The sequence below is a fragment of the Triticum urartu genome, chromosome 1 (assembly GCF_003073215.2).
Source record: "Triticum urartu cultivar G1812 chromosome 1, Tu2.1, whole genome shotgun sequence".
Classification (NCBI taxonomy): Eukaryota; Viridiplantae; Streptophyta; class Magnoliopsida; order Poales; family Poaceae; genus Triticum; species Triticum urartu.
Window position 1 is genome coordinate 392,919,145 of NC_053022.1, and position 15,280 is coordinate 392,934,424.

A 15,280-nucleotide genomic window follows, 5' to 3' on the forward strand; every position below is an offset into this window, starting at 1 on the left:
GGTCCGGGGCGCTTCATCCAACAATACCGCCGAATCAAAGTAAGACGTTGGTGGTAAGCAGTATGACTATTATCGGCCACAACTCTTTGTGTTCTACTCGTGCATATCATCTACGCATAGACCTGGCTCGGATGCCACTGTTGGGGAATGTAGCATGCAATTTCAAAAAAAATCCTATGATCACGCAAGATCTATCTAGGAGATGCATAGCAACGAGAGGGGAGAGTGTGTCCACGTACCCTCGTAGACCGAAAGCAGAAGCATTAGATTAACACGGTTGATGTAGTCGAACGTCTTCACGATCCAACCGATCCAAGTACCGAACGTATGGCACCTTCGTGTTCGGCACACATTCAGATCGATGACGTCCCTCGAGCTCTTGATCCAGTAGAGGATCGAGGGAGAGTTCCGTCAGCACGACGCCGTGACGGCGGTGATGGTGATGTGATCCGCGCAGGGCTTCGCCTAAGCACTATGACGCTATGACCGGAGGAGTAAACTGTGGAAGGGGGCACCGCACACGGCTAAGAAACAACTGTTGTGTCTTTGGGGTGCCCCCAGCTCACGTATATAAAGGAGGGGGGAGGAGGAGGCTGGCCCAAGGGGGGCACGCCAAGAGGGGGGAGTCCTACTAGGACTCCATTCCTAGTAGGATTCACCCCCCTTTCCTTCCAACGGAGAGGGGGAAAGGGCAAAGGAGGGAGAAGGAGAAGGAAAGAGGGGGGTCGCGTCCCCTCCCCTTGTCTAATTCGGATTGGGCAAGGGAGTGCGCGCCACCTCCCGTGGCCTGCCTCCTCTCCTCCACTATGGCCCATTAGGCCCATTAACTTTCCCGGGGGGTCCGGTAGCCTCCCGGTACTCCGATAAATCCCCTAACCTTATCAAAACCATTCCGGTGTCCGTATATAACCTTCCAATATATCAATTTTTACCTCTCGACCATTTCGAGACTCGTCGTCATGTCCGTGATCTCATCCGAGACTCTGAACAAACTTCGGTCACCAAAACACATAACTCATAATACAAATCGTCATCGAACGTTAAGCGTGCGGACCCTACGGGTTCGAGAACTATGTAGACATGACCGAGACACATCTTCGGTCAATAACCAGTAGCGGAACCTGGATGCTCATATTGGCTCCTACATATTTTACGAAGATCTTTATCGGTCAAACCGCATAACAACATACGCCATTTCCTTTGTCATCGGTATGTTACTTGCCTGAGATTCGATCATCGGTATCATCATACCTAGTTCAATCTCATTACCGGCAAGTCTCTTTACTCGTTCTGTAATGCATCATCCCGCAACTAACTCATTAGTCACATTGCTTGCAAGGCTTATATTGATGTGCATTACCGAGAGGGCCCAGAGATACCTCTCCGATACACGGAGTGACAAAATCCTAATCTTGATCTATGCCAACTCAACAAACACCTTCGGAGACACCTGTAGAGCATCTTTATAATCATCCAGTTACATTGTGAAATTTGATAGCACACAAAGTGTTCCTCCGGTATTTGGGAGTTGCATAATCTCATAGTCAGAGGAATATATATAACTCATGAAGAAAACAATAGCAATAAAACTAAATGATCATAATGCTAAGCTAATGGATGGGTCTTGTCCATCACATCATTCTCTAATGATGTGATCCCGTTCATCAAATGACAACACATGTCTATGGTCAGGAAACTTAACCATCTTTGATTAACGAGCTAGTCAAGTAGAGGCATACTATGGACACTCTATTTTGTCTATGTATTCACACATGTACTAAGTTTCCGGGTAATACAATTTTAGCATGAATAATAAACATTTATCATGATATAAGGAAATATAAATAATAACTTTATTATTGCCTCTAGGGCATATTTCCTTCAACTAGTAGTGTTGATTACATCTTGTAGTTGATTACTATATGGTTTACTTGGTGGAAGATTATATGTTCAGATCCATTATGCTATTTAATACCCCTCTGATCTTGAGCATGATTATCATTTGTGAGTAGTTACTTTTGTTTTTGAGGTCACGGGAAAAATCTTGTTGCAAGTAATCATGTGAACTTGATATGTGTTTAATATTTTGATAGTATATATGTTGTGATTCCCTTAGTGATGTCATGTGAACGTTGACTACATGACACTTCATCATATTTGGATCTGAGGGAATGCATTGTGGAGTAGTTATTAGATGATGGGTTGCGAGTGTGACAGAAACATAAACCCTAGTTTATGCGCTATTCCTTAAGGGACCGATTGGATCCAAAAGTTTAATGCTATGGTTAGAATTCATTCTTAATATTTTTCTCGTAGTTGCGGATGCTTGCGAGAGGGTTAATCATAAGTAGGAGGTTTGTTCAAGTAAGAACATCACCTAAGCACCGATCCACCCACATATTAAATTATCAAAGTAGCGAACACAAATCAAACCAACATGATGAAAGTGACTAGATGAAATTCCCGTGTACCCTCAAGAATGCTTTGCCTATCATAAGAGACCGTTTTGGACTGTCCTTTGCCTCAAAAGGATTGGGCTAGCTTGCTGCACTTTTGTTACTATTACCGTTAGTTTCTCGTTACAAATTATCTTGCTATCAAACTACTCTATTACTTACAATTTCAGCGCTTGCAGACATTACCTTACTAAAAACCACTTGTCATTTCCTTCTGCTCCTCATTGGGTTCGACACTCTTATTGAAAGGACTACGATTGATCCCATATACTTGTGGGTCATCATATCTTCACAGTTCTTGCTTTCTTTAAGCACGAGGTCTTACTTGTTCTCGGTTGCACACATGGACTAGGTCTTCATGGTTAGGTGGTGTGCATCCAATATTGTCGGTAACCTTTAAGTGAAATGGTCTGGTGACTGTTAATGCGTGTTGTCCCATGTCTGATGTACGATGTAGTCGGGTCGTCAAAGTTGATCTCCATCCAATGCAAAGGAGTGTTTCCTTTAAATGACTAGGACACTCAAGGTGCGTATCACCAAACTAAAATTCTATATGTTTTTTTATTGAGGGATTGATATACAGGAAAAAAAAGATTTCATACATGGGAAAGAAACCAAAATTCTTGTAGCTTCCACTTCTTTCCCTTTCTCATGCATACTCTCATGTCCCTTACAATAAACCATTTCTTGAAACCCCATCTTCTACCAATGTTTCATCTTTATTTGTACATCTTACCTTACTATTTTTTATAGTTCGTTGTCCTCGATTGCATGCATGAATTAGACCTTCGTGATTAAATTGACCATGCCGTAAACTTCAAGATATTAAGTTAGTGACTGATTATCACTTGTGTCGTCTAGTATCCAATATAAGATGTAGTTGGGTCGTCAAAGTCGATATCCATCCAACTTAAAAAAGTGCTTGTTGTTGAAAGGTCAGAACCTCCAAGGTTTATATCATCAAGCCATATTAAAACTGTGACAAGTAATATGGATTAGAGGAAGTAGGAGTATATGATTTATCATTTTTTTGCCGAGGGGTTGAAATAAGAAAAATAAAACTCCACATCCCGAAGGAAATGAATATTCTTTGGTCTGTCCTCTTCTTTCCCTTTCTCCCACTGTCCTTCCAAACAAAAAGCTAGACGACTATTCCGAATTTCCCCAGCACTCCATTTCCTCCCCATCTCCACCGCCACCACCTCCTCCTCCCGCTCCTCTCCATGGCCGACTACCACCGCCCCTACCAGCGCGACCTCCGTCCCCCGCCGTCCTCGGCCCCGGACCCCACCATCTTCCACGGCAATGGTTACTTCTCCTCTGTCGCCCCCCAAGCCAACGCATACTTCTCCTCCGCGCCGAAAGACGGCGCTTTCCCCGGCGCAGGCGACCGGCGGATCGAGATCTACACGAAGGCGCCTCCGCCTCTCCCCCCGCCTCCGCGCCTCGCACTGCCCCCGCCCCCGGGGAGGAGGGAAGGTGGCGTGGGGAGCGGCGGCAGCGGAGGGGGAGGTGGGGGTGGTGGAAGCGCCAACATATGGTGCTTCAGCGACCCGGAGATGAAGCGGCGGCGGCGGGTGGCGAGCTACAAGGCCTACTCAGTGGAAGGGAAAGTGAAGTCCTCGCTGCGGAGGGGCCTCCGCTGGTTCAAAGGCAAGTGCTCCGATATCTTCCACAGCTGGTAACCTCTTCTGCTCGGACGGTGACAGGGTCCCAAGAAACGCAAGCTCCTGAAAAATGTCTGCATTTTGGAATCTTTTGTTTGAAGGTAATGTTCAGAATAATTCCTCTACCACTAATTGAATGCATTTGAGGTTGTGATTGTATATTGGTGAGCTAATGGAGGCTTAGAGGAACTTGCGACGGGCGTGAATTCATGAAATGTTTGTGATGTGTCGTATTCGCGCCTCTGTAGATTTATCTGCAAGCGGTGGTGGTGATTAGTCATGTTACCCATATCTGTTACTAATAAAACACAAGGGCTGTGTGGGCAAATGTATCTTTTTAGTGGTTATGATTATTTGATGGGAGATTGGTTTTCAATCAGATTCAGGAATCATGGAAATACCTACGTTTTTTTTTTTTACTCTTTCACTATGAATGCTGAATTGTCAGTGGTACCATTTTATCTTGTGGTTTGAATGGCTGGTGAAGTGTGTGGTACTACTATCCATTGGAGTGGGTGTTCTGGTAGGAGGGATTGAAGTGCAATAAATTCTTTCAGACAAGTACGGATTGGGTACATTGATGAACTTCCATCTGAAATTAATAAACAGAAGGACATATGAGACTGAACACCCCCACTGATTGGCTCAAAATTGTTGCAAATAGTTGCTAATTACCTAATCACATATTCACTGGTAGTCTGATAACTAACGCCACCTATTTGAACATAGTTTGGTCCAGTATTTTTGAGAAAATATGAAGTTATCCTGTGGTTGGTGTGACATGTTGACAACCAAACCATGCCACATTATTATTGGCTTGATTATGTTGTTTGACAACCCTTTGTTTGTTTCAACTCTACGTTCCGTGTGGCATGGTTTGGTTCACCAAACTTCCTTATGTTTGTCAACATAATGAAGCCAATATTTGTTCATATAGATGTGTTGATGACCTACCTTTGGTCTTTATGATACAAATTATCATATCAGCCCCTTTGGTCCTTATGATAGTAACATAATTGCCCCTTTGCTTGATAGAATTGCTAGACATCAGTGCCGTCAGCAAGGCCACATCAGCCTTGCATGATGTTCTTTTTTAAAATGTTCTAGCAAATGCGCTTTTGGTTGATGTTACACTGACTATTTGCCGCGTAGCATGTTAAAGAAAACATGGCAGACGGTAACACATTTTCAGGTTGGACATTCTGCGAGCTCTATAATCAGCCACATTCAACACAAATGAATTGAGATGTATAAACGCGTTGATTATGTTGCGTGTCAAATCACAAATCTTAACATGCTTTGTTCAGGCCATGAGACAAAAGTGCTTCTCATTGATCTGTATAGCGGGGCCAAGCGAGCTAGCTTTGTTAAAGAAGATTGCACATGATTGAGCTGTTGTTAGTTCCTCCATTGGTTCATTCTGCTGTGTAGTTACTTATTAATCTTGTCTATTCCCTGCCTCCCTGTTGTATGATGAATACTTCTTCTGAGTGAACAGTTGGTTTCATTTGACTTGTTCAGAAAGTTCCATTTTTCATGAAAAAACTGACACTGCATTGTGGGCACCAGCATGTTAATTGTTTGCCTGGCAGTGCAAGCTATGCAAATGCAACGCAACAGTGTCAGTGGGGGGACGCTTCATCACCTCTGTCCTGAATGATAATGGAATCTTTGACTGCTTGTATTTCTCAGGAAGAGATGTGGAGGCGTATGCTCCTGACATAGCCCACATGTTTCTTTATCTTCATCTTTACTCTTAATAATGATGTCGAACAATGGGGGTGGTCCAGGGGACCTGGAGTATCTGCTTCTGAGCTCAAATGCTCCCTCATGAACAATAAAATCGAAAAGAATTCAAAAAGATCTGAAACTTTTTTGTTGTAAACTTTGACCAATGTTTTGTACGCTTGCAAAATTTTAGCACTAAATAACATTCATTGAAGTTTGTGGCAAAAAAAAATTGATGCTCCAAAAATTCTAGTTTTGGAAACATTTGGTAGTGTCGATTTTTTTTTGCCATGACTTCCACGAACGTCATTTCTTGCTGAAATTTTGCAAGCATACAAAACATTTGTAAAGGTTTACCATAAAAAATTTCAGAATTTTTAAAATTTGTTTTCTAACTTTTTACTGTTTATTAGGGTGCATTTGAGTTCGGGATTAGAATAGGGCTTTCGGTGGTCCGGGCACCTTCTCCTCTTTACGTTTGGGATTTCAGAATGTTGAATTTAAATGTCTCAATTTACTGCAAACAACCATCGGTACTTCTTGAGATGGAAGATCTCATCCAATAGCTGGATGAAGCCGAGAACGTGCTATGGAGTGAACAAGTTGTGGTACAACACAGCTGGAGAAACCTAAATTGTTAATGAATACGTACATCTAGATGTGATTTTGTTATAGCACACATAAGGTAACATCACCGTCAAATTGTGACCCCGCCCCCCTTGTGCGTTTGCTCTGTGTCGTTTCTGGTTGTCGAGTGCTCCTAGTCGATGCCCATTCCGTCAACGGTGCTTGGGCGCTCCTTTTCGCATCGGCCAGTGGGCCGAGCTGCTCGCTCTGGCTTCCTTCGATCAGGTGATGGTTGACCGGTCGCCAGTCGACCATTGACCATTCGAACTTGCATACGTTATTTATGTGGAGTCGACTGTTGCCTGTTCACTTGGAAAAAAATCAAAGAAATTAGAAAAAGTTTGGGCGTTTGTATTTTTTGATAAAATTTCAAAAAATATTTGTGCATTTGAAAAATGTTGGCTGATATTTCCTTAGCTGTTTCCTTCAGGTTTGTTTTCGTTTTTCTTCTTGGTTTAGCTGTTTTGTCGGTTTTCAGTTGTTTTTTCCAGTTCATTTCTATTTTTCTCTTTTGTTTTTTTCCTTTTTTTCAAGTTTTCTGTTTCTGTTTCTTTTTATTTTTTTCCTTCTCTTTTTTGCCTATTTATATAAAAGGTCACCGTGTAGTAAGAAAATGTTCACCATATATTATAAAAAAAGTTCACCATCATTACAAAACTGTTCATCGTGTATATTACAAAAATGTTCGTCGTATATTAAGAAATTGTTCAACCTGTTACAAAATATTCACTGTGTATTCGAAATTTGTTCACCATATATTAAGAAATTGTTCAACGTATACGACAAAATATTCATTGTGTATGATTTGTTCAGTGTTGTTTTTACAAAAAAATCCATACTTTTTTAAAAAAAAGTTTAATGTATATTAAAATGTTCAGTGTGTATTCAAAATTTGTTCAGCATATATATTAATATTTTCATAAAATGTTCGAAATAAAAACCGAGCAAAAAAAACGTGATCCTATAGTTAACCAGACGTACAGTATCGTTTACTATGGTGCCGGAATGCTAAGGGTCTCTGCATTGCCTTGTTTTAGTTAAACTGCCGGCACAGTTGGATCAACCTGTGCAAAGCCACAGCTCCTTGAACCACACGGGTGTCTTATAGGGACTCTCAGAGGGTTTGGCCTCGTTGTCTCGTGATTGAGTGAGTCATCTGTATGATCTTGTTTCCTAAAAAAAAAAGAAGCTGTATGATCTTGTTGGGCCTGGTTTTCGGCTTTCTGTAATTTTTGGGGGGACTTCACCACTCATTGTGCTGGGCCTTCTAGTATGTTTAATTGTTTGGTTGTTTCTAGCACACCACGCGCCATATGTGTGTTTGTTCTAAATACAAAAAAAAGGCACGCATTTGTGTGGGCGCATTAGCCAAAAAAAACATATGCCTATAAAAACCCCGAAAAAACATATGTATGAAAAACTTCTTTCTATGTATATCTTTTGAGAGACTAAAAAAATGTATATCTTTTGAGAGAAAACTATTTTACAAGTTTTTATGTATATCCCATTTACAAAAAGGAAAAGCGAAAGTATGGTTAAGTGTTGTAGGAAGAAAATGCATGTTCATGCAATTTTAAAAAGTTTCCATAATTTTTTAAAGTGTTGAGTTATTTTTACAAGAAGGTTGGAACCTTCTAGAAGGTTCAAAAAAAACGGTTATAAAAAAACTATATGGACCAGCCGAACAGGAACTTGGCACGTGTGGCATACGGTGCGAACTAATAAAATATATATTAAATGCGCCAAGCACAAGGTTGAACGGGGGTGTGCACCAGGTTGCCATAACACTATTGTAATGAAAAAATCTTTAAATCCATTCTAAATGTAATATTTAGCACTTTTTATGACATTCGTAAATCACTTTCGTACTCATATTCTACTAAATACTGTTGGAAACAACAAGGTGTTAATAAATTCATCAAACAATTTCTGTCTAAGGGTAGTACAGACATTTCAACACACAACTCTTTCTAGAATCTCAACCTACAATCCCAGAAAAGAACTCAACAATAGATTCTGGGAGAAGCAGATCTGCAGAATCCTGTGTGAAAAGAACTGGACCTAAGTGGCGCTTAAGACGCTGAATGGTTTAGACTCATTGTCTCCTGAGTGTGATCTTGTTGGGCCTGGTTTGGTTTGTTTCTAGCACACCACGTCGGGGAATCCTATTCGGCACGCGGTCCCCCGTGATCGGTCTGGCGTGCACCCCCCTCGCGCGCTGGGCGTTCATATGGGTCGGACCATTTTTCGGGGTTTTTTCCTTCCTTTTATTCTTCATTTTTTTCGTTTTAATTTTTTTTCTTTTCTTTTCCTTTCTCTTCTTTACCTTGTGAATTTTCTTTTCAAATTCATGAACATTTTTTCGTTCATCAAATTCAAAAGATGTTTATCAAATTCGAAATTTGTTCACAGATTAAATGCGCATCAAATTCAAAATTTGTTCATCCATTTTTCAGAAGAAATGTGCTTGAAAAAAATAATTTGTCCTCAAGTTCAAAAAATGTTCATCGAATTCAAAATTTGGTCAGAAAATATAAAAAATGTTCATAAATGTTTTTCATTAAAATTCAAAATTTTCATTCTTTTGAAATCGTGATTGTTTTTGAATTCAAGAACTACTTTTGAATTCGTTGAACTTATTCATCAATCTGCGAATGTTTTTTTGAAAATCAGAACTTTTTTGAAATATCGAAAAAAACTTAGGGCACCTCGCCCCCACATGGGTCGGCCCAGAAGGCGCGCAGGGGAGCGGGGGTGGTGCGCGCTGGCTGTCTCACAAGCGCACGGGTCATGGAATACGAGTTCCCCACTATGTCGCCACATGTGTTCGTTGTAACAAGAAAAAAGACCACACATATGTGTGCGCGCATGAGCCAGAAAACACATGTATGAAAAACTTCTTTTCTATGTATATCATTTGAGAGACTAAAAATGTATATTTGAGAGAAAATCAATTTTGCTAGTTTTATGTATATCCCGTTTACAAACAAGAAAAGTGAAAATATGGTTATATATTGCAGGAAGAAAAATGTATGTTCATGCATTTTTAAAAGGGTCCATATTTTTTAAAGGTGTTGACATATTTTCACAACACACGATGAATTTTTTCAAAATGCATGATGAACATTTTTGAGATACGCCTGCTATTATTTCCCCTAGGGTTTCTCTCCTAGGGTCTACCTTTTCCTCTGGCGGCGCCGCCAGAGTCCATGAGATCCAAACACCGCAAGACTTGCACTCTCCGGCGGGATCGTTCGCCCGTTCGAGGTGGTTCGCTGCGTAGGGGTTGCATGGCGGATCTGTTGCAGTTGGAAGGAGGAAGGAGGGAGTTGGGAGGAAAGGCGGAAGTACGAAGGGAGGAAGATAAGATAGCAGATGGAGAGGGAGGATTGGGAAGCACGAGCCAGCAACCGAAGAGGGCCCAGGAGGATGCATCGGCGGATCACGCCATGTCCGATCTGGGGGAGGACGAAGAGGAAGCATGGGATCACTATGGCCCAGATCCGGCCCTTGAGGATGCGTTTGAAGGGCTAAACTTACATGGTGAAGAAGAGGAGGATTTGGATCTATCTGGAGAAGTGGAGGAGCTGATCAGGGATGTGAGGTGGTTAGCGCTGTTTAGGGTTCATACCATGCGGCCGTTCAGCCACTCGACACTATTGAACTCGATGAGGAACGTGTGGGCATGTGCCCAAGGGATCACTTTTAACATCAAAGGTCCGAACTTGTTCCTTGCACAATGTCATTGCTTGGGAGATTGGAAACGTGTAATGGAAGGGGGCCGTGGCAATTCCGAAGGGATCCAGTAGTTTTGGTGGAGTATGATGGATTCATAAACGTAGCAGAGTATGCTCTGGACATGTACCCGCTCTGGGCAAGGATTAAAGGCCTTCTGGATGGGCTTTCAAGGAAGAAGGAGTTAGCGGAAAAGGTTGCTAAAAAGGTTGGAGAACCACCGTTTACGGTTATGGTGAATGAAGGAAAGATAAACCCATCGAGTTATCTACGGGTGAAAGTGTTTGTTAATGTGTATAAGCCTCTTGTGAGATTTGTTCCAATCACTTTGAAGGAGAGGAAGAAATACCCGGTTAGTTATGAGAAGCTCCCTGATTTCTGTTTCTTCTATGGATGCATGGGTCATGTAGTTGAGCAGTGCGGAGATGGCACTCACTTGCCTAGCTCGTGCGAATGGGGAGACTGGCTCCACTGGAATAATGAACCGGGCGGAGGAGGAGGAGGTGTAGGTCGAGGAGATAGATCTTGTGCGAGGGGTGGGAGCTTTGCTGCAGGAAGTGCTGGGCGTGGGGGGAGAAGAGGCGGCGCTAGAGGAAGAAGGGATGGAGGCAGTATGAGGTTTAATGGCGGCGGGAGAGGGCGGGAAGAAGGACTTGCCAATGAAACTCTTGATCAGTCGGAAGATAATAATCTGCATGTTGATGATGTAGGAGGGAGGGTTCGTAAGAGGCTTATTGCTGAAGATGGCACGGTGAATGGTAGTGGGCAGGAAATACAAAATTCTGCCAGCATAATGTCGAATGTTGTGTTGATGCTTGAAAGTGGCGGTGGTACGGGAAGCCAAGTGGATGGGGGTGCTGCTCACACCCCGGGCAAAGTCCCAATCGTTAAAAGGAGGAAGCAGGGGGAGGAAGGAAGTGAAGTGGTACCTGACCAGAAGAATGAGGCGGCCTCCGTGTGTGAGGACCGCCGGGTCCAATGAATTTCTTAAGTTGGAACTGCCGGGGTGGGGGGAATACCCGGACAGTTCGTGAGTTGGCGACGTTATCTCAGTCGCATTCCCCCAACTTTATCTTCCTATGTGAAACTAGACAGAAGGCTAGCAAGATGAAAAGGATCTGGGCAAGATTGGGCCTTAAGGGCTTTGAGGGTGTGGACAGCAATGGTATGAGCGGGGGTCTGGCCCTTTACTGGCATGAGTCTTGTGTTGTGGAGGTGGTTGATAAAGAGGAAAGGTATATTGATGCTTTAGTGAGGATGCATGAGGGTGGAACCCAATGGAGAGTTACTTGTGTGTATGGAGAACCTCGCACTGAAAATCGTCATCTCATGTGGACGAAGCTTCAGAGTTTGAAGAATACTTGTGATCTTCCATGGCTTGTAATAGGTGATTTTAATGAAGCACTTTGGAGTTTTGAACATCTCTCGGCTACCCCAAGACCAGAACCACAAATGTTGGCGTTTAGAGACACTTTGGAGGTCTGCGAGTTGGTGGATTTGGGCTTCTCTGGGGTCCTGTTTACATATGATAACAAGCGCAGCAGCAACGGAAACGTGAGGGTCAGGTTGGATCGGGCTGTAGCATGTAATGCATGGAGAAACCTATTTCCCTATGCTTTGGTTAAACATGTTCCATCACCATGTTCTGATCATGTGGTTTTGGTGCTCAAAGGAGAGAAGGAACAACGACCACTAGGTGGTGGCGTTCGTCGGTATGAACTTTTTGGGAGAGGGATCCGGTGTTGCCAGAAGTTGTCAAAACCGCGTGGGACTCAGTTGGCTCGGTTGATAGCATGGCTGACCTGCAGCAAGCACTCTCGAAAACAATGTCAGCATTAAGATCGTGGAGTAAGAAGTTTGGTAATGTTACGAGGGAGCTAGCTAAGTCTCACACGCAATTGGAGGAGCTTATGAATATGAATGCTGACAGGCAGGATATTAGAAGTGTAACTGACAAGATGAATGAATTATTGTACCAGGAGGAAATGATGTGGTTGCAAAGATCTCGAATTACTTGGCTCAAGGAGGGGGATAGAAACACAAGGTATTTTCAGAGCAAGGCAGTGTGGAGGGCCAGGAAGAATAAGATTAAGGAGTTGTCTGACAACATTGGTGTGGTCTACTCGGATATGGCATCAATGGGGCGCATTGCGAATGAATATTTTCACAACATCTACAAAGCCGATCCGAACATTGATCCCTCGACTGTTGTGGATCTTTTTTCTCGAGTGGTGTCAGCAGATGATAATATCAAGCTCTGTGCGCCATTCAGCGACAAGGAGATCTCGGATGCCCTGTTTCAAATCGGGCCTTTGAAGGCCCCAGGTCCGGATGGCTTTCCGGCCCGGTTTTTTCAGTGCAACTGGAGTGTGCTGAAGGAGAGTATTCTGGCTGCAGTAAAGGAATTTTTTACCTCGGGCGTAATACCAGAAGGGGTGAATAATACTTCCATTGTGCTCATTCCAAAAATTTCTAATCCTATTAAGGTTTCTGATTTCAGGCCCAAAAGTCTTTGCAATGTAACATACAAGGTGATTTCCAAGTGTTTAGTCAACCGTCTTCGCCCGTTGTTGGATGATCTTATTTCACCTGAACAGAGTGCTTTCATTCCGGGGAGGATGATCACGGACAATGCACTAGTGGCTTTTGAATGTATCCATTATATCAAACAGGAAAAAGACCCTTTGAAGAGCTTTTGTGCATACAAGGTAGATCTTTCCAAAGCATATGATAGGGTGGATTGGGGCTTCTTGAAGCAAATGATGCAAAAGTTGGGCTTCTCAGACCGGTGGGTGGACTGGATTATGGCGTGTGTCACATCAGTTAGATACTCTGTTAAAGTAAATGGGACCCTCTTGGATTCGTTTGCACCGACACGTGGGCTTCGGCAAGGTGACCCTTTATCACCGTTTTTGTTCTTGTTTGTGGCAGATGGCCTTTCTGCGGTCTTAAACCAGCAAGTATCAACTGGTGTCCTCACACCGGTTAGGATATGCAGAAGAGCGCCGGGTATCTCACATCTATTGTTCGCGGATGACACTCTTTTGTTCTTTGAAGCTTCTCAAGAACAGGCCCTACATGTGAGAAAGGCACTGGATATGTATAGTGCGGCAACTGGTCAACTCTTGAATTATAACAAATGCTCTCTGTTTTTTGGTGCTTCATGCCCGGAACCAGTACAGAATCAGGTCAGGACTACCCTTCAGGTGACCAGCACACTCTTCGAGGAAAGGTACTTGGGTCTTCCTACGCCAGAGGGTCGCATGTCCAAGGGTAAATTTCAGAACTTACAAATAACAAAGCGTCTGATACAATGGGGGGATGGACATTTAGCGCAGCCGGGAAGAGAGGCACTCATTAAATCGGTAGCCCAAGCATTACCAACGTATGTCATGGGGGTTTTCAAGTTACCGTTCTCCTTGTGTGATGATCTGACAAGGATGATCAGGATTTTTTATTGGGGTTCAGAGAAAGGCAAGAGGAAACTGCATTGGAAAGGATGGGACTATCTCCTCCAGCCTAAATCAAGAGGAGGAGTTGGATTCCGAGACCTCCGTATATTCAATCAAGCTCTGCTCTCACGTCAAGCATGGAGATTGATCACTAGGCCGAACAGTCTATGCGCGAGAGTTCTTAAAGCACGTTACTATCCTAACGGGAAGTTGGAGGATACCGTCTTCTCGGGGAACGCCTCATCCTCATGGCAGGCTATAAGCCATGGATTGGACCTGCTGAAAAAGGGTTTGCTATGGAGTGTCGGGAATGGTAAGAGTATTAGAATTTGGAGAGATAATTGGATCCCCCAGCCTTTCTCCTTCAGGCCGATCTCACCACAAGGTCGATGTCGCGTCCGTTTTGTGGCTGATCTGTTGTATGATAATGGCTCCTGGAAGTACGATCAGTTGGTGAGGTACTTTGCTGCAGCTGATGTCACGGAAATTCTGAAAATTTGAGTGTCACCAAGGAAGGAGGAGGATGTGATAGCATGGGGCCCAGGGCGTCACGGTCAGTTCTCTGTAAAATCTGCCTATGATATGGCCTTTCAGGAGGAACACAGAAGTAATGCGGTATCTTCGAGTAGCAATCCAGAGGGCAATAGATCCCTCTGGAAATTGGTATGGTCTGCAGAGGTTCCTCCCAAGGTTCAGAATTTTGCGTGGCGGTTATGTATGGACAGTCTTCCAACATGGAAGAACAAACAAAGACGAGGGCTTGAAGTATCAAGTCTGTGTCCGGTCTGTGCTGTGGAAACTGAAGATAATTTCCACCCTGTTCTTCGGTGCCCGCTGGCTCGTCAACTATATGAGGCCATGTCGGAGGTGTGGAAATTGCCAGCAATCGAAACGATTATGTACACAGGCAAAGAATGGTTATTTCAGCTCCTGGAAAAACTGGACCAAACCACACGCAGCATACTACTATTTACGTTCTGGAGGTGTTGGTATGTGCGTAATGAGGTGGTGCATCAGAAGCCTGCTCCACCAGTGAATGCATCATGCAGATTTCTTCAGAGCTACTTGGAGTCGCTCATTGCAATCAAAGTAAATGGAGATATGGACCCCCGGAAGGGCAAGATGAGCTGTTTACTCATTGCTAAACCCCCTCGAGTTTGTACAAGAGAGCCAGAATTGAAGTGGGATCCGCCCAAGCGAGGATGGGCAAAACTGAACACTGATGGGTCCTACGACGCTGGTGGTTTTGCCGGATCAGGTATGATCCTACGAGATGAGGTGGGTGGTATTATCTTCTCTGCGTGTAGGCAGCTGTTTTCATGCCGGGATGCGCTGGAATCGAAGCTTACTGCGTGTATGGAAGGACTGTCGTTGTCATTACAAAGAAGTGAAGCACCCATTGCTATGGAGATGGACTCGCTCATGGCTGTTTTCATGATCCAGGGGGAGGGAGTTGACAGATCAGTATATGCCTCCATAGTGAATGAGATCAAGTACCTTAGAACTTTGAGAGAGACGTGTATTACTCATGTATCCCGTAGCCAAAATAAAGCTAGTGATTGTTTAGCAAAGTTTGCTAGAGTTAGTCAAAGAACTGTGACGTGGCTACGATCGG

At 43.5% G+C, this 15,280-nt stretch overlaps 1 protein-coding gene across 1 annotated transcript; it reads left to right on the plus strand.

Annotated features, from left to right (window-relative positions):
• The first annotated feature begins 3,589 nt into the window (after positions 1-3,589).
• LOC125514319 (class E basic helix-loop-helix protein 22-like) lies at positions 3,590-4,539 on the plus strand. The gene has a single exon (XM_048679635.1). It carries the CDS (start codon positions 3,680-3,682, stop codon positions 4,139-4,141), a length of 462 nt encoding a protein of 153 aa, XP_048535592.1. The 5' UTR covers positions 3,590-3,679; the 3' UTR covers positions 4,142-4,539.
• Positions 4,540-15,280: the final 10,741 nt, after the last annotated feature.